Below are 24,233 nucleotides of genomic sequence, written 5' to 3'. Positions count from 1 at the left end.
TTTGACAAGGCTGTCAAACACACCCAGCTGGGTCAGAACACAGTCTATTCAACAAATGGTGCTGGGAGAACTGGGTAACATATCCAGAACAAAAATTACTCAGAATGGATCACAGGAAAAAAAAATGGATCACAGACTTAAATATAAAAGTAGAAGAAAAGTGGGGAAACATCTTCAAGATCTTGTGGTAGATGTGGTTTCTTAAACCTTACACCTGAAGCATAAGCAATAAAAGAAAAAACAGATAAATGGGACCTCCTCAAAATTAAACACTTGTGCTCCAAATGATTCTGTCAAGAAGGTGAAAAAGCAGCCTACACAATGGGAGAAAATTTGAAAACCACACAGCCAATAAGGGTTGGGTTTCCATGTTCTAGAAAGAGAGCCTACAACTCAACAATGAAAAGACAAGCAACCTAATTTAAAAATGGGCAAAAAATTTGAATGGACATTTTTCCAAAGAGGAAACGGATGGCCAAAAAGCATGTGAAAAAATGATCAACATCACTAGCTATTAGAGAAATGCAGATCAAAACTACAATGAAATATCATTTCATGCCTTACGGAATGACCATTATTAAAAAAGAACAGAAACAAACTACAAGTCCTGAAAAAGATGTGGAGAAATAGGGACACTCCTTCACTGTTGGTGGAAATGTAGAATAATGAAGCCTCTGTGGAAGACAGTTAGCAGTTCCTAAGGAAGCTAAACATAGAACTGTTGTATCACCTGGTAATCCTACTACTAGCAATATATTCCTATGATCTGAAAAGAGGGATACGAGCAGACATTTGCACACTGACGTCCATAGCAGCATTATTCACAATTGCTAAAATGGAACCAGCCCACGTGTCTATCAGCTGATATGTAGTGTACACATACAATGGAATACTATTCAGCTGTGAGAAGAAATGAAGTCAGGATGCGCTTAACAATGTGGATGAAACTTGAGGACATGTTGAGTGAAATAAGCCAGACACAAAAGGACAAATACTGTATGATCTCACAAGTATGAACTAAATATGAGTAAAATATAGAGTAGAAGATACTTACTAGAGGATAGGTTGTGGGTTGAGAGAGAGAAGTTAATGCTTAATGTATATAGAATTTTTTTAGGAGGTTTTGGGGATTGAACCCTGGACCTTGTACATGGGAAGCAGGCACCGAACTTATGAGCTACACCCACTCCCCTGTAGAATTTTTAATAAGGTTGATTGTAAATGTGTGGAAATGGATAGAGTTGATGGTAACATATTATACAGTGAGTAAAACTAACACTGCTGATTTATTAATGTGATTGTGGCTGAAGGGTAGTCTAGGGACATAAATGTCAATGGAAAGAAAGCCAGAGGATAATCTAAGGACTGCATATCAGTGATCTTGGTGGTGGATGATGATGTGGTTAATAGTACAAATACAGGGAAGCGGACTTGGCCCAATGGATAGGGCATCCGCCTACCACATGGGAAGTCCGCGGTTCAAACCCCGGGCCTCCTTGACCCGTGTGGAGCTGGCCCATGCGCAGTGCTGATGCGTGCAAGGAGTGCTGTGCCATGCAGGGGTGTCCCTGCGTAGGGGAGCCCCACACTCAAGGAATGCACCCCTTAAGGAGAGCCTCCCAGTGCGAAAGAAAGTGCAGTCTTCCCAGGAATGGCGCCGCACACACGGAGAGCTGGTGCAGCAAGATGATGCAACAAAAGGAAACACAGATTCCCAGTGCGGCTGATAGGGATAGAAGTGCTCACAGAAGAACACACAGCTAATGGACACAGAGAGCAGACAATGGGGGGGGGGGGGGGGTTCGGGGAGGAGGGGAGAGAAATAAATTAAAAATCTTAAAAAAAATAGTACAAATACAAGAATTTCTATTACAAGGTGTTAAGAATATGTTGATTCATGGGAAAATACAACTAATGTCACTTATGGACTATAGTTAAGAGTAATATGGTAACATTTTTGCAGCAATGGCAAAGAAGGTACTAATAAATCAGTTCTAAAGGTCAACAATGGGGGTTTGTAAGGGAGTATGGGATTTTGCCTTTTGGGTAATGAAAACATTTTAAAGTTGACTGAGGTGGTGACAGCACAACTCTGATCAAAGTGAGAGCCACTGAGTATACACTGGACAGAATGTACAAGACATGGGACTATATGATATAGTGAGCCCCGTGGTGGAAGAAGGACTGTGGTTAATAGTGCAAATACGAGAGTGTTCTCTCTTGAACTGTAACAAATATACAATACTGATAACGTGATGGTAATAATAGGGTGATTTGTGGGGAAAATACACCAAATGTAAACTATGGGCTATAGATAGCAGTAATATTTTAATGATGTTCTTTCATCGTTTGAAACATACATTCCACAACAACGCAAGGTGGTGGGGGGGTGATGTATGGGAATCCTGTATGCTGTGTGGTACATAATTACTTTGTAAACTCACAGCTTCTCTATTTAAAAAAAAGTCCTGTGGCCATGGGGCTTATATCATAGAGAGAGACAGAGAGGAAAGACAATAAAGACCAAGCAAAACGTGTACTCATGGGCTCCATGTGAAGTAAGGTGGTATGTATTGGATCAGTTTGCCATTTACATGCAATGTCCCATGCAAAGCACTTCAAACAGTGCCCGGCACATTGTAAAGGTTTTGGAAATGTTAGTATTGCACATTATAAAACAAATTAGTGTAGTTTCTGTCCCTTAGGAAGTCCTAAACAAATGTTAGTTTCTTCTCTTTGTTGTCCTTTTTGTTGCCATGTCTACCATTCACTCTTCAGGTAATAGATTTAAAATGCTCAAGGGTTTAAATATAAGTAGGACAACATATTTGACAGCCACATTTTCATCACTAGTGTGGGTTGCAGAATTATCTTTATTAGTCTAAGTGGTTAGGTACATTAAACATTAAATGTTGGTTGGAAAACTAAGAATCTGAAAATTCCTACAGTAGTTTACTCAGTTAATGTTAAATTTTGAGACCAGTTGTTGAATATATTTTAGTCACTAAGGAAGTTACTTAATCACTGATTTTAGATTTGTACAAAGATAATGCAGAAATCGTTATAGAAAGATAATAGCTGTAGAGAAACTAAAGAAACCTGTTAATGGCTCCTATGTTTGTTAGTATTTTCTGTACCGCTATGAATAGAATTTTAGCTTCATGTATTCTATATTTGGAGTCAGAGTCTCTTTGTTAAAAACATAGATTTGTTCTTTATTCTGGTAAAAATTACTTGAGCCTTCATTGTAAATGAATTTTAAATTGTTGACTCAGTTTTTCACTTTGCATTTTGTAGGAGTCCACTAAATGAGGATGTTTTTGCTACCAGAGTAAAAAAGATGAACAGTAAGGACAAAGACATAGCAGAATTACAAGAACAAATTCACAAACTCCTCTTGCAGGTAAAGTGAGAGATTTTAAAGACAAACACAAAAACCCCATATTCATGTTTTATTTTAACATTCAGCCTTAGTAAATCCACTTATAAAAATGAACTCTAGGGAGCAGATGTAGCTCAAGTGGTTGAACGGCTGTTTCCCATGTGTGTGGTCCCAGGTTTGATCCCCAGTACCTCCTAAAAATAAACAAATGGAAAAACCAACTCTCACTGGGGAGCAGATGTAACTCAGAAGTTGGGTGCCTGCATCCCTGTACAAGGTCCAAGGTTCAGTCCCCAATATCTCCTAAAAAAATCCACGTACATTAAGCATCAACCTCCCTTTCTCAACCCACATTCTATCTCCTATTAACCAATACTCTATATAGTTTACTCATATTTAATTCATACTAATGAGATCAGAAAATTTTATCTTTTTTTGTTTTTATATTAAATTTTGCTATGAATTTTTAAATTCCTTTTTCTGTGTTAAAGACATGGAACATTTTTGTAAGAACCCATTTTTAGACAGTAAACTGAGTCACAGTAGGAAGTAGGACAGAGTGTTATTTCTAAGTGAGAGAATTCTTGTATTCCAGCATGGCCATTGTGCTCAAATTCTGGGGCTTTGAAGAGGGAGGGTTGGCAGGTCTCAGTATCTCTAGTTACTACAGGATTAAAATAGGGAAAATTAGCTGTTGAAAAGAATACCAAATTTTATTAGGCATTCAATCAATAAGTTCATAAAGTATGAAATAAATACCAATGGTGTTACATAGAATAACCATTAGCCCAGTAGTTTTCAAAATGTCTTCCGTAGAATCTCTGGGATTCATGAGCTCTTTGAAGCTCTTGGAAAAAAATATGGCATATATTAAATTTGTCCTGTCTATTTTAAAGATTTATTTATTTTTTTTATTTCTCTTCCCTTCTGCACCGTCCCCCCTACCACCACCACCCCCCCGGTTGTCTGCTCTCTGTGTCCATTCGCTGTGTGTTCTTCTGTGTCCGCTTGTATTCTTGTCAGCAGCACCAGAAATCTGTGTCTCTCTTTATTGCATCATCATGTTGTGTCAGCTCTCCGTGTGTGTGGTGCCACTCTTGGGCAGGCTGCACTTTTCTTGCGCTGGGCGGCTCTCCTTGCAGGGGCACACTCCTGCGTATGGGGCTCCCCTACGCGGGGGACACCCCTGCATGTCATGGCACTCCTTGTGTGCACAGCACTGCGTGTGGGCCAGCTCATCACACAGGTCAGGAGGCCCTGGGTTTGAACCCTGGACCTCCTATGTGGTAGGCGGACACTCTATCCATTGAGCCAAATCTGCTTCCCTGTCTATTTTATTTTTTGTTATTTTTTTTTTGTAATTTTTTTTTCTTTCTTTCTTTCTTTCTTTCTTTCTTTATTTATTTTTATTGACTTTGTAATAATATTCCCTGTCTATTTTAAACTCAGCATAAAGAACTAAAGTTTTATTTTCTTGAGGAGTTCTTCAAACTCCACATTTGAAAACATTTTGTTGAATTTATTATACTGTGATTTTTTTTTTTTTTTTTTTTTTTTTAGGTACTGGGACTGGGCATTGAACCCGGGATCGTATATGGAAAGCCAGCACTCAACCACTAAGCCACATCTATTTCCCTGGGCTGGTGTTTTCATTTGTTTGCTTATTGTTCTGTTTTTGGTTTTTTTGATGGTTTTTTGTTTTTTGTTTTTTTCATTTTTAGGAGGTACTGGAAATTGAACCCGGGACCTCTCATGGGAAGCAGGGGCTCAGCCTCTTAAGCCACATCTACTCCCTGTACTGGGACTTTAAAAAAAAAGTTCTAGAAATACCTACATAATCTAGAAAACTAGATTCTGACCAGGGAGTTACTGAAATGACATCAAACTTCACACACCTAATTTAGGAATTTAGACATATAAATCTTTTGGTTTTTTTTTCAAAGATTTATTTAATTCCCCCTCTCCCCCGGTTGTCTGTTCTCTGTGTCTATTTGCTGTGTCTTGTTTCTTTGTCCGCTTCTGTTGTCAGCCGCACAGGAAGTGTGGGCGGCGCCATTCCTGGGCAGGCTGCACTTTCTTTCGCGCTGGGCGGCTCTCCTTACAGGTGCACTCCTTGCACGTGGGGCTCCCCTACGTGGGGACACCCCTGCGTGGCACGGCACTCCCTGTGCGCATCAGCGCTGCACATGGGCCAGCTCCACACGGGTCAAGGAGGCCCGGGGTTTGAACCGCGGACCTCCCATGTGGTAGATGGACGCCCTAACCACTGGGCCAAGTCCGTTTCCCAGACATTTAAATCTTAATTCTCTGATGATTTAGAAAAGCTTTGAAGTAGCTTTGAAGTAGCGAATGCTGTATCTCTTCCTTCCCACCATATAACCATTAACTCTAAAATTGGTCCTCCTTTTTTAGCCAGTTCACATAAGTGCTTCCAGCGGCTATGGAAGCCTGGGGAGCAGTGGCTCCCAGGAGCATCACATCAGCGTGGCATCTTCGAGTGAGTCCAGCGGGCACTGCGTAGAGGAACCACAGAAGGAGCCAGTGAGTTAGCGCTTGTGTTGCTTTTCCACAGGTGTCATTTTCTCCACCTTATTTTGTGTCAGTACTAGTTTCTTCGTGTATGTTCTTGACTTGAAGACTTTGTCTGATCTAGAAATTTAAATCCATGTTAGTCTGAGAAAAATGCCTGTAAATATTTAGGTTAATGTATACTTTCTAAGTATTTAACATAATGTGAATGGATTATTTAAGATTTGTTGGTACCAATGTATTGTGGCACAGTGGGACTCTGAATTAATGTTTTTACTGTACTTTTATCATTATATCTTCAGAGATCCAGAAGTTAAATGTATTCTATTACAGTATCTTTTAATGCACATTTTTATAATTCTTGAAACATATTTATCATTCTTCCCTGAGATGACCTTGCAGCAAGTCTATGCCAATGTGAACAAAATAAAGAATCTGGGTCAGCAGCTCTACATTGATTCACTGACCAAATCACCAAACAAGCAAGTGATGGGGACCAGCACAGGACTGCACAGTGGTGGTGAGTCTTCAGGGCTCCCCTCCAGGGTTGTGTCCTAATCTGCATAAAAATGAAGTGCTGGGCCCTGAGCAGGAAGCCATGGACCCATGTTGTTTCTTTTCATATTTCTTTATTTGCCCACGTAACAATGATAATAATAGTAGCAAATATTATTCTGAAAGCTAAATGGTATTAAAATGTAGTTCCACTATACTTTTTTAAAAGTTCTTTGCAAAATACTTTGAAACTTACAAAATAATGCCAAACCCATACACAGAACTCTGACACATGCCATCCACTCAGATACCCAGATCCACCAATTTCAACATATTGCTACATTTGCCATATCATTCCCTCTATCAATCCATTTTCTGAAAACTTGGGTGTAGGTTGTAAACATTATGCTCCTTCAGTACTTAATACTGCCATGTGCGTTTCCTAAGAGCAAGGATATTCACTTATGTAACCACCTTAAGTGCATTTATCCAGTTCAAGAAATTTAACATTGATATAAAGCTTACAGCTGTATTCCAATTTTAAAATATGTCCTAGTAAGGTCCTTTTGATCCTTCTCTTCTCCCTTATTAAATTTGATCCAGGATCATATATAGCATTTAATTATCATTGGCTTTTTTTTCAATTGTGGGATGATATATGCAACAAAATTTCCCACCTCAACCCCTCCCAAACATACTAATTTAGCAGGATTAATCACTTCCACAGTGTTGCACTTCCCTCACCACCTTCTCTTACTAAAACTTTCCCATCTCCCCAAACAGAAACCCTCTACCCATTATGCATTAACTCCCCATTCTGTTTTGTCCCCACCCCTGTTAACCTGTACTGTACTTTCTTTCTCTATGAGCATATTCTCTGATATTTTCTTTGTCGTTCACCATGGGGCTTAAATTTAATATCCTAAATCTGTAATGGTCTTCTTTGCTCTGATACAAAGTTAACTTCAAGAAGATACACAAACTGTTCCTATACCTCACCATCCACCTACCTTGTAGTTATTTTCACAAATCATGCTAATGCATTTTGAGTTAAAATACCACTGATTTATTGTTACATTTTAGGCACTTGTCTTGTAGAGTCACAAACCAAAAGTACAGTGTTACTGGCCTTTATATTTCCCCATGTCGTTACTATTATCAACGTTCTTTATTTCTACGTGTGCCTTTGATCCATTGTCTATCATCCTTTCTTTTCAACTTGGAGAACACTCTTTAGCATCTCTCATAGGCCTGTTCAAGTGGTGTTGAACTCCCTTAGCTTTTGTTTATCTGGGAATGTCTTAATCCCTCCCTCATTTTCGGAAGACAGTTTTTATAGATACAGAATTCTCGGCTAGCAGTTGTTTGCTTTCAGCATTTTAAATTAAATATGTCTTCCCACTGCCTTCTTGCCACCATGGTTTCAAGTGAGAAATTGGAAACCATGAGGCTCTTTTGTATATGACATGTTGCTTTTCCCTTGAGGCTTTTAGAATTTTCTCTTTATCTTTGGCAATCAGCAGTTTGATTAGAATATGTTGCAGTGTGGGTCTATTTGGGTTTACTCTGGAGTTCATTGAACATCTTAGATATGTATATTTATGTCTTTTGTTAAATTTGGGAAGTTTTCAGCCATTATTTCTTTAGCTATTCTCTCTGCTCCTTTCTGTCTTCTCCTTCAGGAACTCCCACAGTCTGTATCTTGGTATGCTTGATGGTTCCCACAGCTTCCTCAGGCTCTGTTTAGTTTTCTTAATTCTTTCTTCCTTCTGCTCCTCAGACTGGATGATTTCAACCATCTTATCTTCAAGTGCATGGTTTCTTTCTTCTGTCATCTCCTATCTTCTGCTGAACCCACCTAGGGAATTTTATGTTTCTGTTACTGTGGTCTTCAGCTCTCTGGTTCCTCTTCATAGTTTCCCTCTCTCTGTTGATCTTCTCTTTGTGTTCATCTGTCCTTTTCCTGATTTGCTTTAGCCTTTATCCATGTTTTCCTTTAGGTCTTTGAGCGTATTTTAAATCTCTGGCATATCCCAGGTGTGGTTCTCCCCATCGATGGTTTCTAATGCTTTAATTTTCTGCTTTGCTGGGGCCATTGCTTCCTGTTTCTTTTTATGTTTTGTAACCTTATATTAAACCCTGACATTTTGATATTTTCATATGTTACCACTAGAATTTAGACTCTGGGGCACATGTTCCTTAAGCTTGTCTTCAGCTAAAAGTGTTATGACAGAGCTTGTCTTGAATGTAGGAGTTGACAGAAAGGAAAAAAAAAAATGGAGAAAAGAAAGAAAACTCCTTTCCCAATCTTTATCGAGAAACCTATATGAGTGCTCTCCTTCATGACTTACTTACACAGTGAATTTAGAGAGAGAATAGCTCCTGGCCAAAGCACAGGGGCCTTCATGATTCTGAACATGTGTCTTGGCTTGGACATGCACATGTGCCCTAGGATATCTTCCATTTATATGGATACAAGTGTCCCCTCTTTCCTCATGGTCTGGGGCACTGCACTGTATGTCCTACAGCCTGCAGTCCCTTGCTCCAGGCAGATACTTGACCACTCCCTGCTAGCATTTTGTAGGTGAGCTCCATGAGCAGTGTTCTGCACACAGGGATGGCACATCCTCAGGCCACCACCAGACAGATTGGGCCAGGCTTCCATGCTCCCATTAGGTGCACGAGTGTTACTCTGCTCCTTTCAGAGCTGGCACCAGGGATCCGCCCTGGGAGTGCAGGCCAGCTCCATGTCAAACCGAGGGGTGGGGAGGGGCCAGCCAGGGTCCCACAAGGCACTACTGCCTCTTTTTTTTCAAAGATTTATTTTTATTTATTTCTCTCCCCATCCCCCTGTTGTCTGCTCTCTGCATCCATTCGCTGTGTGTTCTTCTGCATCCACTTGCATTATCAGGCAGCACTGGGAAACTGCATCTCTTTTTTGTTGCATCATTTTGCTCTGTCAGTTCTCCATGTGTGCGGCGCCACTCCTGGGCGGGCTGCGCTTTTTTTTTTCACATGGGGCAGCTCTCCTTGGGGGGTGCACTCCTTGCGTGTGGGGCACCCCTACACAGGGGTGCCCCTGCATGGCATTGGCATGGCAGTCCTTGTGCATGGCAACACTGTGTGTGGGCCAGCTTACCACATGGGTCAGGAGGCCCTGGGGAGCGAGCCCTGGGCCCTCCATATGGTAGCCGGACGCTCTGTCATTTGAGCCATGTCTGCTTTAAAGTTGTCTTCTTGATTTGGTGCTTGCCCTGTTCCTGCAGTCCTTTAACTGTTTTTGGAGAGTTGAAAAAGAGGTTTCTGCCTGTGCTTGCTGGTTGTTCAAAACTTCTCTGGAGGAATAGAACCCTGACACTTCTCACTCCACCATCTTGATCCAGTTCCACTTTTAATAATTAACTTTTCTGATAATTCCAGCAAATTCATAAATTTCCCCTCACACTTTGAGCTAGCAATCTGTAAACCAAAATAATTTATTTTAATAATGTGTTTCAGATAAGGTCTATTAAAATAATTCTTTTCTGTCATTTTAAGCAAATGAGAATATTTATGGCCTAAGTTTGATTAAAAGTTATTTTCTTGAAAAGGTCAATACATATTTATTTTTCTCAGACATAAGGCAAGGGGCCTCCAAAACAATTAGATCAGTACTAATAATTAACACTATTTTGAAAAGGTACCCTAGTTGTGTTATTTAGCAGTGGAAAGTTTTATAAAATAAAGAAGAAAGTATATTGACTTATTAATTTAACTAGCTTTCTCTTTACTTTTCTCCCTGCATGTAATGTGATTTTGGACATTGTGGTGGATTTCGGTCACCTAAATGTTATTAATGGTCTCTATGGGAAATGTAGATAGTTTACATAGTAGTGGTGAAATTTCTTTTCTAAGTTAACCCAAGGGAGGGTGAAAAAGGAGGGAAAAGTAACCAAAAACACATGGAACAAGTAGGACCCAGCTAGCAAGATGGTCAATTTTTAATCCATTTCTATCAATAATCACATTAAATGTGAATGACCTCAGTATGCCAGTTAAAAAGACAGAGAAGATCAAACTGGATGAAGAAGAACAAGATCCAACTACATATCCTCTACTAGAACCCTCTTTGAAAATAGAGACACAGGGAAAAGTTATAATTAGAAAAAGATATACCATTGCTAACATGCATCAGAAGAGCTGGAACAGCTGTAGTATCAAACCAGGCAGACTTCAGAACAAGGAATATTATCAGGGTTATGGAGAGAGATTGCATAATGATAAAGGAGTTGACTAAGAAGATATAACAATCTTAAATATTTATACACCTAACATCAGAGCTTAAAAATACGGGAAGCAAAAAACTGATAAAACTGAAAGGAGAAATGCGCAAATCCACAATAATATAGTTGAAGACTTCAGCACTCTGTAGTTGATGAAACAGATAGAAAACCAGTAAGGCTGTAGAAAATCTGAAACACTGTCAGCAAGCTTGGCCTGACTGACAACAGCAGCATAACATGGGTTCCTCCACAGGCCACACATGGGCCTTCACACAGCCATGGCCACTCTAACAGAAGAGAAAACGTGCAGATATGTTCCCTGACCATAAACAGAAACAGAGTTTAGACTAGAAATAAGAACAGAAAGATACCTAGAAAAATACCCAAATATTTTGGAAATTGACAATGATTCTAAATAACCCAAAGGTCAAAGAGAAAGTCTCAGAGGAAATAAAAACATTCTGAACTGAATGAAATGACAACATAAAAATGTGTGGAATTTGGAAAATTTATTAAGTGCTTATTGGGGAAATAAATGTTTTAAATTGGTGATCCAAGTTGCCTCCTTAAGAAACTAGAGAAAGAAGAGCAAATTAAATCCAAAGTAAGCAGAAGAAAGGAAATATTAAGACCAGAAATCAGTGGAATTGAAAACATAAAAAAATAGAGAAAACAAAAGCTAATAAAAACAATTTATAGGGAAGCAGACTTGGCCCAGTGGTCAGGGCATCCGTCTACCACATGGGAGGTCCGTGGTTCAAACCCTGGGCCTCCTTGACCCATGTGGAGCTGGCCCATGCGCAGTGCTGATGCATGCAAGGAGTGCCGTGCCACCCAGGGGTGTCCCCTGCATAGGGGAGCCCCACGTGCAAGGAGTGCGCCCCGTAAGGAGAGCCGCCCAGTGCGAAAGGAAGTGCAGCCTGCCCAGGAATGGCACCACACACACGGAGAGCTGACACAAGATGAGGCAACCAAAAGAAACACAGATTCCCGTGCCGCTGACAACAACAGAAGCAGCCAGAGAAGATGCAGCAAATAGACACAGAGAACAGACAACCCGGGGTGGGGGGGGAGAAGGGGAGAGAAATAAATCTTTAAAAAAAGAGAGAGACACAGATTCCCGTGCCGCTGACTACAGAAGCGGACAAAGAAGACGACGCAGCGCATAGACACAGAGAACAGACAACTGGGGTGGGGGGAGGGGAGAGAAATAAATAAATATTTTTAAAAAAAAACAATTTATATTGAACTTGAAACACAAATTACCAATATTAGGAATTAAAGAGGTGGTCTTACTACTGCAGACCCCCTCAGTGCTAAAAGGACTACAACACTCTGTGTCCATAAGTTTGATGACTTAAATGAAATGGACCAATTACCTGAAACAAACTCTGAGAACTCAATGAAGAAGAAATGGGTAACTATGGCATCAGCTGCTGCCTTGGCCATGTGACAACAGGGTCCTCTGAATTGCTGAGACTGATGAGAGAAAGATCAACCGCAGAAGGTGCATCACCGCTAGTGGGGATCTCACTTGTTGCTGGGGCCCCTGGTGTCTGTGACTGTAAAAATGATGCCAGCTGTGGTTGTCTGAAGATGATGGTGATGTCAAGGATGCACAGCTGACTACCCCATCTTCCTTGGCTGTGTGCTGACAAGGAACATGTGCCTGTTATATGGACACAACAGAACTCCCAGATCAATTCTCACAGCCCTTTTGAGGTCATTTGCTAATGTGCCAGAGCAGAAAAAAAAATGAGTCCCCGGATGTGCACTTTCCCAGCTAGGTTGAACAAGGTGTTCCTCTGCCTTCCAGTTTCAGTTCTTACACTGTAAACAAGTGTCCTTTTTGCAGCATATTTAGTACCACATGTTTTTCATCTTTGTGGGTTTGGTTGATTTTGCAGTTTAAAATGCCACCCCCACCCCCAGCCTAGTGCTAAAGTACTATCTAGTGTTCTTAAGCACAAGAAGGCTGTGATGAGCCTTACAGAAAAAACACATTAGATGAGCTTAATTCAGGCAAGAATTATGGTGCTGTTAGCCATGAGTTCAGTGCTAATGAATCAACAATATATATTAAATAAGGTGTCTTTAAACAGAAAAAATTAAACAGGCTACTAAAACAGTCCCACATCTATTACAGAAATTGATTTTGAAGTTTAAAACCTTTCAGCAAAGAAAACTTCAGGCCCAGATAGTTTCACTGGAGAATTCTGTCAAAGCTTAAGGAAGTAATAATTCCAATTCCACAAGCCTCTTTCAGAAAACAGAGAGGAAGGGAAATATAATGTAACCTTTTTATAAGTCAAGGCCATTAATAAGGAACAACAACAATTGCTTATTATGCTGTAGTAAGAAGTTAGCTTACAGGAAGTGAGGAAATGAGGGTACCGAGCCCATTGTCATGGCCCAAAGTGATTCTAAAGTGCTCTTTTATGAGCTCTTGTAGCTAACTGACATAGTTTCACTTCCCCCACCTCAGTGTGCAGCTGTCGTGTCCCTGTTTGTTTCAGCGTGGGTCCCACCTCTCGCTGTTCACTTCACTCTTCATCCAGGTGGGGCTTCTTACATTGTGTGGCCAGGGCTCCAGAAGTCCAACTTGTTACAGCCCTGGCCAAAATCAAGTATATATATATAGTCAGTCCTCATTATTCACAGATTCTGTATTTATGAATTTGCCTACTTTATTTATTTGTAAATTTTATATATCCAGTACAGTTTCAGTTAAAATTTCAGAAAAATTATTTGTCTGTGTCAAGCCGATTCCCAAATTTATGTGGAAAAACTGGAACTAAAATAGGCAAAACAATTTTGAAAAAGATGTTGGAGAGCACTCACACTACATGGTTTTAAAACTTATGAGAGGGAAATACGTGTAGCTCAAGTAATTTAGCTCTCACCAACCACATGGGAGGTCCCTGGTTTGATTCCCAGTGCCTCCTAAAGAAGACAGCAAGCTGGCACGACAAGCAGGTGTGGCAAGCTGATGCAACAAGAGACACAAGAAGAAAAACATAATGAGAGACACAGCAAAGCAGGGAGCAGAGATTCCCAGTGCCTCCTAAAGAGGAAGAGCAAGACAGTGAGCTGATGCAATGGGCAGATGCAGCAAGCTGACGCAACAAGAGACACAAGAAGAAAAACACAATGAGAGACACAAAAGAAGTCAGAATGGAGGTGCTCAAGCGATTAGACGCCTCCCTCCCATATTGGAGGTATCAGGTCAGGTTTGGTTCCCAGTTCCCTCCTAAAGAAACAAGGAAGATGAACAGACACAGCAAGTGCAAACAAGGTGGTGGGGAGAAATAAATAAAATAAATCTAAAAAAATAAAACTTAGAAGGCTAAATTAAGACTAAATACTGGTAAAAAGATAATAGGTCAGTGAAACAGACTGGGATTTGCAAAGTAGACCTGCATAAATATAGTCAGTCTGTTTTTGGTAAAGTTGCAAGGTCAAGTCAGTGGATAAATAGACCTAAATGTAAAACTTTAAGACTACAAACTTCTAGAAGAAAACTTAGGGGAAAATCTTGGATTTGGCAAGCATTTTAAAATATGATATCAAAAGCACCATCTAAGGATGTAAAATCAGTAAATGGACTTTATAAAAATTTAAAACTTCTGAAAGATACTGGTAAGATAATGAAAAAGACACAGTGTTTGCCATTTTACCTATAATATGAAGAACTTGTATCCAGGATACATAAAGAACTCTCAGAATTTAATAAGAAAACAACCCAATTTCTAAGGTAAAATATCTGAGCAAGCATTTTAGAGCACAGATGGCAAATATGCATATAAAAATATGTTCAACTTCATTAGTCATTAGGCAAAGGCAAGTTAAAATGGCTAAATTTTTAAAAACAAAAGCCCTGACAGTACCAAGTGTTGGCAGAGATAACAGAGTAATTGAAACTCTCAGATTGCTAGAGGTAGTGCTAAATTGTACAGCCACTTTGGAAAAGAATTTGGCAATTTCTTATAAAGTTAAATGTACTTCACTGTATGACCAGCAATTCCACATTATTTACCCAAGTGAAATAAACATGTTTATTAAACTTTATTCATGTTTCTCAAAAACTGGAAACAACCCAGACGTCATTCAGCAGGTGAATAGAAAAACTGTGTATCCATACATGGGACTGCTACTCAGCAGTAAAAATAAATTAACTTAATTTACTCAGCAGTATAGCTGCATCTTAAATGCATTTTGCTAAGTGAAAGAATCCAGAACCAAAAAGCTACACATATTGTATGGCTCCATGCTGGAAAAGCATTTCTTCTGGAATACTCTAGATCTAGAATTATTATTTGGTAGGCTTGGATGGGGGAGGGGTTGACTACAAAGAGACAGGTGGAGGGAAATTTTGGGGTGATGGATGTTCTGTTTGTTCCTATGATGGTGGATATACAGCCCTGTGCATTTGTCAAAACCTGTAGATCCGTATGCCTGACCCCAAGACAGTATGTAGACTGTGACAGATGAACCTAACTATTTTACAGATGAATGGCATAAAGACACCCCAGGGCACAGGGAAGAAAGGAGCTAACCTTTGGGAAAGATTGTTTTTTTGTTTTTGTTTTTGTTTTATTTCTCTCCCCTTCCCTGCGCACCCACCCCCCCCAGTTGTCTGCTCTCTGTGTCCATTTAGTGTGTGTTCTTCTGTGTCCATTTGTATTCTTGTCAGCAGCACCAGGAATCTATGTCTCTTTTTTTTTTTTAAGATTTATTTATTTATTTCTCTCCCCTTGCCCCCCAACCCCCCACCCCAGTTGTCTGTTCTGTGTCCATTTGCTGCGTGTTCTTCTTTTGTCCACTTCTGTTGTCGTCAGTGGCATGGGAATCTTGTGTCTCTTTTTTTTTGTTGCGTCATCTTGCTGTGTCAGCTCTCCGTGTATGCAGTGCCATTCCTGGGCAGGCTACACTTTCTTTCACGCTGGGCGGCTCTCCTTATGGGGCGCACTCCTTGTGTGTGGGGCTCCCCGACGTGGGGGACACCCCTGCGTGGCACGGCACTCCTTGTACACATCAGCAGCGCGCGTGGGCCAGCTCCACATGGGTCAAGGAGGTCCTGGGTTTGAACCCTGGACCTCCCATGTGGTAGATGGACGCCCTATCCGTTGAGTCAAATCTGCTTCCCGGAAAAGAGTGTTTTGACTGCACAGACACCCCAAGGCTTAATACAAAATAAAAATATGCACAAACTTGAAATCTAGTTCTTAAGTTTGTTCTTCACCTGAGTGTGAGTTAGAAATTCCGAAACTATTCTCTGCTTATACTAGGAGTGAACAAATAATTTCGTGTATTATAGATAATGATAACCAGGTTCCCCACTGTTAGGGAAAGATGTTACAAATGAGCAAAGAGGGAAAGCCAGAATGAACCCTGTTGCTCGTTGGAGTTAAAGGTATCATATGAATTTGTGGCTTTTTTGTTTAATACCAATAGAAGGATGCATGGGAGGTATATGCAAGTTATTATATGTACTAATGTATACATACATACCAACTAAAAACATATTTCCCAACTCTGTCCAGTGAGAGGACCTAGAAGCAGTGACATTTAGCAGTGAACATACCTAGCACCAGATCGAGACAGTAAGGACATGCTCAAGACAAAAAAGGACATGGGCTACCACTTGAAAGTACTCCCAGTGGCCAAACCTGGAGCAGTTTGGCAACAAAATAAAATAACATTGAATTAAACCCAGACAATAAAGTGACTATCCATGAGTCCGTACTCATAAATAAATGATTGCATATAATAAAGGGGGGAAGGAAGCTCTTCCTTACAAAAGAAGTTTGACTCATAAATGTAGAAGGAATGAGGAAAGTAGAAAATCGCCATTGAATTCCACAGTAATAATTGCTGCAGGCAAGTCCTCCAGTGAATTAGTGAAATTAGTAGGTAAAAGTTAAGAAAATAATAAGAAGGAAAAGTAGGGTATTTGTAGGGTTTCTCAAATATTCTTCCAAAGCATTGATTGTTTACATTACTTAGGACACTGTAAAATACTTACTTTACGAAGGAGAAACCTAACAGGCAGCACCTTAGCCAGTGGCCGGGGCAAGCACAGCAGCCATAAATCTGTCCCGCCCTGGTGAGCTGCTCTGAGGATGAAGCGCCCCCTAGATTCTGTTCCCCAAAGTGCAGGCACCAGACTAGTCAGGAGAAGGTGTCAGAGTAACTCAGGCTGGGGGGCAGTCTATAGAATTCCTGGCCTTTCCTCTTCAAAAATGCCCACATTATGAAAGACACAGGCACGGTCACAGGGTAGAGGGGTCGAAAGAATCACGACAACAGAATTCAATGAGATGCTGGATCCTGGAACAGAAAAATGGCATTTAGTGGAAAAACTGGTGAAATTCAAATAAAGTCAATAACTCAGTTAATAATATTGTACTACACTAAATTTCTTAGTTTTGCCCACTTTATATAAAATATATACTAACTATATAAGATGTTAAAATGAGGGGAAGCTAAGTGAAGGGTATATGGGAACTCATATTTTTGCAGTTCTTTAAGTCTGAAAGTATTTCAAATTAAAAGTTTAAAAAGTTAGTATGAGTGGAAGTTATTCCAAGCAATCATTTTGTCATAATGCCCCCTGTAAATAGATAACCCTCTTCCCTAAGCCAGCAAAAAATGACCTCTATTAATACTACCAGCAACAGCAGTTAACGTTTATAACTCTGCTTGTCGGCAATATTTGGCACAATTAATTTCTTCCTTAACATTATTTCCATTCTTGGCTTCTGTGGCACTGTACTTTCCAGTATTTTCTTGTTTCTTCTGGCTGGTCTTTCTTGGTATTCTTTATTGGCATATTCTCTCCTTAAGTCTTAAGTATTCAGTGCTCAAACCTGGACGCCTTTTTTCTTCTCTTTCTGCCTATGCTGTCCTATATGTTAACCACTAGCCACATTTGGCCATTTAAATTAATTTCAACTAAATAAAATTTAATTTCCGCAGTTCCTTTGGTCCCATTTTAAGTGCTTAATGTCACACATGACCAGTGGCCGCCATTTTAAACAGCACAGGTGTGCCACCACTCTGCCATCACAGGACGTTCTGTGGTTCACATGCTCAACACAGGGCATGCTGTGTGCTTTACGTTGCGATGGCAGTGCCGTTTGGTCGTCCCCTCCTAGTGATGCTTCAGTTGGTCAGGTATACAGGTAGCATCCACCCAGTCCTCCGTTTTAAAGTTCCCCACCAGTCTCATCTGATTGTTTTCATTCTTCGATCATCTTTGCCTGAAACATTTATTTCATGCCTTATTTTTTAAGGACCAATGTAATTATTTGTGTGATTTTACATGTAATGTGCTCTGTGCCTTATTTTTTTCACCTTATATATTGTGGACATCGTTTGGTCAGCGCATTTAGACCTGCACTCATTTTCAGTAACTGCATTCTACTGAATGCATTCTATTGAATGCATAGGTCATAAAATACCACGATTTAATTTTGCTAAATAAGTGCATGTTCTTAATTATATTCTAAATATTTGTGATTGCACATCATTTTCTTGTCTTTCAGATCAGCAGAAGGCATTTTCTTCTTTCCAGACGCTAAAACATAATAGCATGTACACTGAGTCTTGTGAGGATTTGAGAAAAGATCAACATAATCCATCTTATCAGCAAATAAACTGTATTGACAGTATTATCAGGTATGAGACACAAGTTTTGATAAATGTTAGTTTTTCCAAAAATATGTTTTCTTTTTTTTCTTTTTTTTTTTTTTTTTTTTTTTTTTAATATGTTTTCTTTGGGAAGCCTTCATACAATTTTTAAAGCTGTTCTAGGGCACAGATGTAGGCCAAGGGTTGAATGCCTGTTTCCCCTGTACGAGGTACCAGGTTCATTCTCCAGTAACTCCTAGTTAAAAAAAAAAGCTGTTCTGTCTTGATTTTTCACTATAAACCAGTAGGTATCTAAGAAGTGCCTACTACATCTAAGAGCAGTGCAGTGGCCATTATGGAGGATGCAGAAGAGGTCAGGGAAACCTCATGTAACAAGAAAGTACCAAGTATCCCAGGCATAAGTGGCGTCAGGAATGCACAGAGGTGGGCAACAGCCAAGTCAAGGACAGACAAGAACGCATGGTCTGATTATGTTGTTGCAGATACCTGAAGAGCTACAACATTCCAGCTTTGAAGAGAAAGTGTATATCCTGTACAAATACAACATCTTCATCCTCAGAAGATGACAGGCAAAACCACAAGGCAGATATCAAGGCATTGCCAGGTGACAGGAGGCCCTTTGTCGTTAGATAAAAAGAATTATTACAAATCCACTCATCTGGGTTTTTTTTTTTTCATTTCCTGTCCCTAATTACTTCTCTGTAATCACAGATAATCTTTGTTTCATGTTTCCTTTCTGTAGCAAGGTTTTAATATTCCAGTTATAAACTTCCATACTATTTTTGGGGGTGGGTATTTGATGTAAATTTCCTGTTCAAGTTTTTTTTTCCCACTGCCGGTTTCCCTTCTCTCACCAGCTGTTTCTCAGACCCCTGTCATGGCTGCATCAGAAGTGAAGACCCCTGGGCCATCCACAGACACTGAGGAAGGTGTTCCCCGGACCCTGTCCACCAGGGCACTGAGCTGGGTGTCAGGCGTCAGCCAGTGCAGCTACAGCAGCACCATGGTCCACGCCCCGCCGCCAGAGTCAGGTACCATGTGACAGCTCTGGAGAGTGGAAGTCATTAAGACTGCTGACTTAGTTACAACTTCTAATGTATAAATGCTTTTCCTTAGTCCACTTACAGTGTTGTAGAAATATGTTGACTTTGGTTTTATATTTAGAACTCTATTTCTTAGATAATTCTCCATCAAATCAGTTGACACATGTAAAGCAGTTAGAACAATACATTGTAGTACATAGTAGTAAGCCCTCAATTGGTATTAGCCATTGTTCATGCAGTATCTAAAGGGACTGAACTATGTCACTTTGTGGCTGACCTAGAAAGAATGTTTGTTTCTAAGCTTGACAGTAGTTTTGACTAAATAGATCATATAAACATTCAAATTTTTGTTTGGTCTGATTATGAATACAGTGTTTTAAATCCCTCTTGCTTTAACAACGTAACTACTTTGTAAGTTATTCTAAAGTAGAATGTTTTCTTCTTCCTTTTTATTGCCTCCTCTCATTTTCACTTTTCCCTTACTTGTAATGATTTGGTGGCTGAAGAAATGATGACAAAAGTGTTGTCAGGTTTTCAGATTATATGTAATTTATTTTGCTAGTCTTTATTGGCATATAAATTAACGTGTATTGAGCTGTTGCTGTATGTTGTGCCTGTCCTTGGTTCTTCTTAGGTTTTAACTCATTTAATTCTCACAGTAACCTTTAAGAGATTAGATATTATAGTATCTTTAGGTGGACTGTGGATTGGCAGAAAGAGCAATTACAACTATTTTGAGATTAGGTTGCATTTGTAGTTCAATTAGCCAAAGATACAAAATTTCATTAGAATTTAGTTAGCACCTCAGACTGGGGCAGATGCCCATATTTTAGTGTTCCTCTTCTTGACACTTTGTATTCTTAATGTGGGCATGTAGCTGCAGAAGACACCATGCATTTAAGGTAGAGGCTCACCAGATATAAAAAAAATTTTTTTTTTACCCATGCCTATGATTTTTATTTCTATTTTCTGATCTTATATTACTACTTTGAGAGAATTTACACTAAAAGCTGTATGCTTTCCTTTGAAGAAGTATTTGCAGATAATAGTTTCTCCTTATCTTAAGCCATTTTCATCATCTTCAAGGCCACATCTTTTTTCCAAGGAGCCCAGATGTTCTTAAACTGTAATATCGGTCTTTGACTTTCTGGGAAGCTCATATTTCCTCAGTTTACACCCTGACTTTAATAGTGAGTTGAGACTGAGAACCACGATCACACATGCATTTATCTGCAAGATGTTATCTTTGTTTTATATACAGAAAAATTAAAGCACAGACAGGTTAGGTAACTTGACATGCTCAGAGTTACACAGCAAATGAGCGGCAGAGTAGGGAATCACATATTGACAGTTGTTCTCCAGAAGTCATTGCCATTTTAGATGTTTTTGACACTATAGCAGGATCTAATTAAAAGAGAATGTGACTTGCAAAGATTAGCCAACAAGTCAATAGATAAAGTGGAATTTTAAAAAATATTCAATAACCCAGAAAAAGGCAGGAAAGAAGGAATAGAGCAACAACATCAAAAAAAACAGATGACAAACCATATAAATAATAAAATAATAGCTCTAGTGCTCACTTTGGCAGCACATATACTAAAATGGGAATGATACAGAGAAGATTAGCATGGCCCTTGAGCAGGGGTAACACACAAATTTATGTAGCATTCTATATTTTTGTATCCTTTGGATGGATTGTACAAGGCATGGGACTGTATAACACAGTGAACCGCGTGGTGGAAGATGGACTGTGATTAACAGTATAAAATGAGAATGTTCTCTTGTGAACTATAACAAATGTACAATACTAATTCATTGTATTAATAATAGGATAGTTTATGGAAAATACACCAAATGTAAGCTTTGGACCATAGTTAGCAGTAATATTTTGCTGACATTCTTTCATAACTTGTAGCAAAAGTTCCACAATAATGCAAGGACTTGGTGGTAGGTTGATGTATGGGAATTCTGCACATTATACATGGTTATTCTGTAAGCTCACAATTTCTCTAATAAAAATTTAAAATTTAAAAATAGGAAAGCTCTAACTAAATCTACTTTATCAATAATTAAATAAAAGGGGCTAAATGGTTTAAACACTTCAGTTAAAAGGCAGAAATTGTCAGATCTCATAAAAAACCAAGACCTACAAAGTGCTGCCTGCAAAGTGCAATTTAAATATAAATCCACAAATGTGTCATAAGTAAATGGATGGAAAAGATACATAATTCAAACGATAATCATAAGAGGGCTAGAGTGCCTGCCTATATTAATAGTTAAAGTAGACTTTGAGACAGTCTTATAAAGAATATGTAATAATCCTAAATTTGTGTTCACCTAATAACACAGATTCAAAAGATAGGGAGTAAAATTTGAAAGAATTAGAGAGAAAAAGACTTTCAGTAATGATAGTTGGAGAATTTAACATCCCTGTCTCTGCAGTTGATAAAACATCTAGACAAAAAAATGAGAAAAGAAATAGATGATTTAGACAACACTATCAACCACCTTGGCCTAATTGATAATTAGAGAACACTGCAGCCAATAACTGCATAATATACATTCTCAGAAATAGATGTTGAATTTTGTCAAATCTGTCTCTGTTGAGATGATCATGTTTTATTTCTTTTTTTTACTTGTTTCTTTTTTAGTTAATATGATTACGATTGGTTTTCACATGTTAAACTATCTTATCATTCCTGGGATAAACCACACTTGATCATTATTATTATCTGTTTTATATATTATTGGATTCCTTTGCTAAAATTTTCATAATAATTTTTCCATCTGTTTTTGTCTGAGCTATTGTTCTGCGGCTTTCTCGTTTGGTTTTTTTAATAATGATTTGACCAAGTTTTGGTATCTGGATAATGCTGGCCGCATGATCGGGAATTATTTTCTCCACTTCAGTTTTCTGAAGGAGTTTTTGTAGACATGGTATTATTTTCTTACATGCTTGCTCTATTCACAAATGAACCATCTCGCCTTGGAGTATCCTTCATGGAGAAATTGGTAACTACAGTTTCAATTGCCTTGATAGATGTCGGGCTATCCAGGTTTTCTGCTTCTTATTGAGTGAACTTAGTTTGTGTCTTTCAAGAAACTGGTCCATTTCATCTGAGTTGTCACATTTCTTGGTATAAAGTTGTTTATAATGTTCTCCTTTTTTTTTAAAGATTTATTTTACTTATTTATCCACCTCTCGCTCTCCCAACCCTTCCTCCCCCGTTGTTTGCACTTGTAGTCTGCTCTGCTCTTTGTGTCTATTTGCTGTACATTGTTCTGTGTCTGCTTGTTTTTTCTTCTTGTCTTCTCTTTAGGAGGCACTGGGAACTGATCCCGAGACCTCATGGAAGAGAAGCTCTCAATTGCTTAAGCCACCTCATCCCCCTGGTCTCCTGCATCTCTCACCGTCCCTCCTCTGCATCTCCCTTCATTGCATTATCTTGCTGCACCAGCTCAGCTCTCCACCATGCAGTCCAGCTCACCTTCACCAGGAGGCCCTGGAAATCAACCCAGGGCCTCCCATATGGTAGACAGGAACCCAGTCGCTTAAGCCACATCCATTTCCCCCATAATGTTCTCTTGTGACCCTGTTAATATCTATAAGATCTATACTGTTGCTACAGCTCTGATTTCTGAAATTGGTAACTTGGGTTTTCTTTCATTTTTCCTGATAAGTTTTCTGACTGAAATTTTATCAATTTTATTGCTTTTCCCAAAGTACCAGCTTATTGTTTCTTTGATTTACTCTGTTGTTTTTCTGTTTCCACTTCATTGATTTATCACTGCTCTGTTCTTTATTATTTTCTTTTTTCTGTTTACTTTTGGGTTTTTTTGGTTTTGTTTTTTTTTTTTAGAGATTTATTTTATTTATTTTTCTCCCATTCCCCCTTCCCACCCCCTCTCCCAACCTGTCTGTTCTCTGTGTTCTATTTGCTGCGTCATCTTCTTTGTCCGCTTCTTTTGTTGTCAGCGGCAGGGGAATCTGTGTTTCTTATCGTTGCATCATCTTTGTTGTGCAGCTCTCCGTGTGGGCGGCACCCTTCTTAGGCAGGATGCACTTTCTTTCGCGCTAGGTGGCTCTCCTTACAGGGCACACTCCTTGCGCGTGGGGCTCCCCTACGCGGGGGACACCCCTGCATGGCAGGGCACTCCTTGCACGCATCAGCACTGCGCGTGGGCCAGCTCCACACAGGTCAGGGGGGCCCGTGGTTTGAACCGTGGACCTCCCATGTGCTAGATGACGCCCTAACCACTGGGCCAAGTCCACTTCCCTGTTTTCTTTTGTTTTAAATTGCTAGTTTCTAGTCTCTTATGATAAACACTGAAGATATTGATTTGAGACATTTTTTTCTTTCCTAATACAGGTAAATTTGTTTTACAAATTTTCCTTTTACCTTTACATCCTACACTGCTTTGACATATTAGGTTTTTACCTTCATTCTATTCAAAATACTATCTAATATCCTTTTTTTTTTAAGATTTCTTTTTTATTTCTCTCCCCTCTCCCCCTCCCTTTGTCGGCTCTCTGTGTCCATTTGCTGTGTGTTCTTCTGTGTCCACTTGCATTCTTGTCAGCAACACTGGAAATCTGTGTCTCTTTCTGTTACATCATCTCGCTGCATCAGCTCTCCATGTGTGCGGTGCCACTCCTGGGCAGGCTGCGCTTTTCTTTCGCATGGGGCAGCTCTCCGTGCAGGGCACTCTCCTTGTGTGTGGGGCTCCCCTACACAGGGGACAGCCCTGCATGGCACAGCACTCATTGTGCACATCATCACTGTGCGTAGGCCAGCTCACCACATGGGTCAGGAGGCCCTGGGTTTGAACTCTGGACCTCCCATGTGGTAGGTGGACGCTCTTATCTGT

General features: G+C 39.6%; 1 protein-coding gene and 1 non-coding gene across 2 annotated transcripts in view; both read left to right on the top strand.

Annotated features, from left to right (window-relative positions):
- The window catches only part of PER3 (period circadian regulator 3), a 94,795-nt gene that overhangs the window by 33,292 nt on the left and 37,270 nt on the right, over positions 1 to 24,233 (top strand). Inside the window, exons 11-16 of the mRNA XM_058304736.2 lie at positions 3,298 to 3,403; positions 5,795 to 5,923; positions 6,314 to 6,431; positions 18,216 to 18,348; positions 18,804 to 18,925; positions 19,179 to 19,352. Of these exons, the coding sequence (XP_058160719.1) occupies positions 3,298 to 3,403; positions 5,795 to 5,923; positions 6,314 to 6,431; positions 18,216 to 18,348; positions 18,804 to 18,925; positions 19,179 to 19,352 (782 nt within the window). The remainder of the gene's footprint in view (positions 1 to 3,297; positions 3,404 to 5,794; positions 5,924 to 6,313; positions 6,432 to 18,215; positions 18,349 to 18,803; positions 18,926 to 19,178; positions 19,353 to 24,233) is intronic.
- On the top strand, positions 20,937 to 21,043 carry LOC111759535 (U6 spliceosomal RNA). The gene has a single exon (XR_002793489.1). It is a non-coding gene; the product is annotated as a U6 spliceosomal RNA (small nuclear RNA).

Source organism: Dasypus novemcinctus, chromosome 9 (genome assembly GCF_030445035.2).
Source record: "Dasypus novemcinctus isolate mDasNov1 chromosome 9, mDasNov1.1.hap2, whole genome shotgun sequence".
Taxonomy (NCBI): domain Eukaryota; kingdom Metazoa; phylum Chordata; class Mammalia; order Cingulata; family Dasypodidae; genus Dasypus; species Dasypus novemcinctus.
This window is presented reverse-complemented; position numbering and strand designations above follow the sequence as displayed.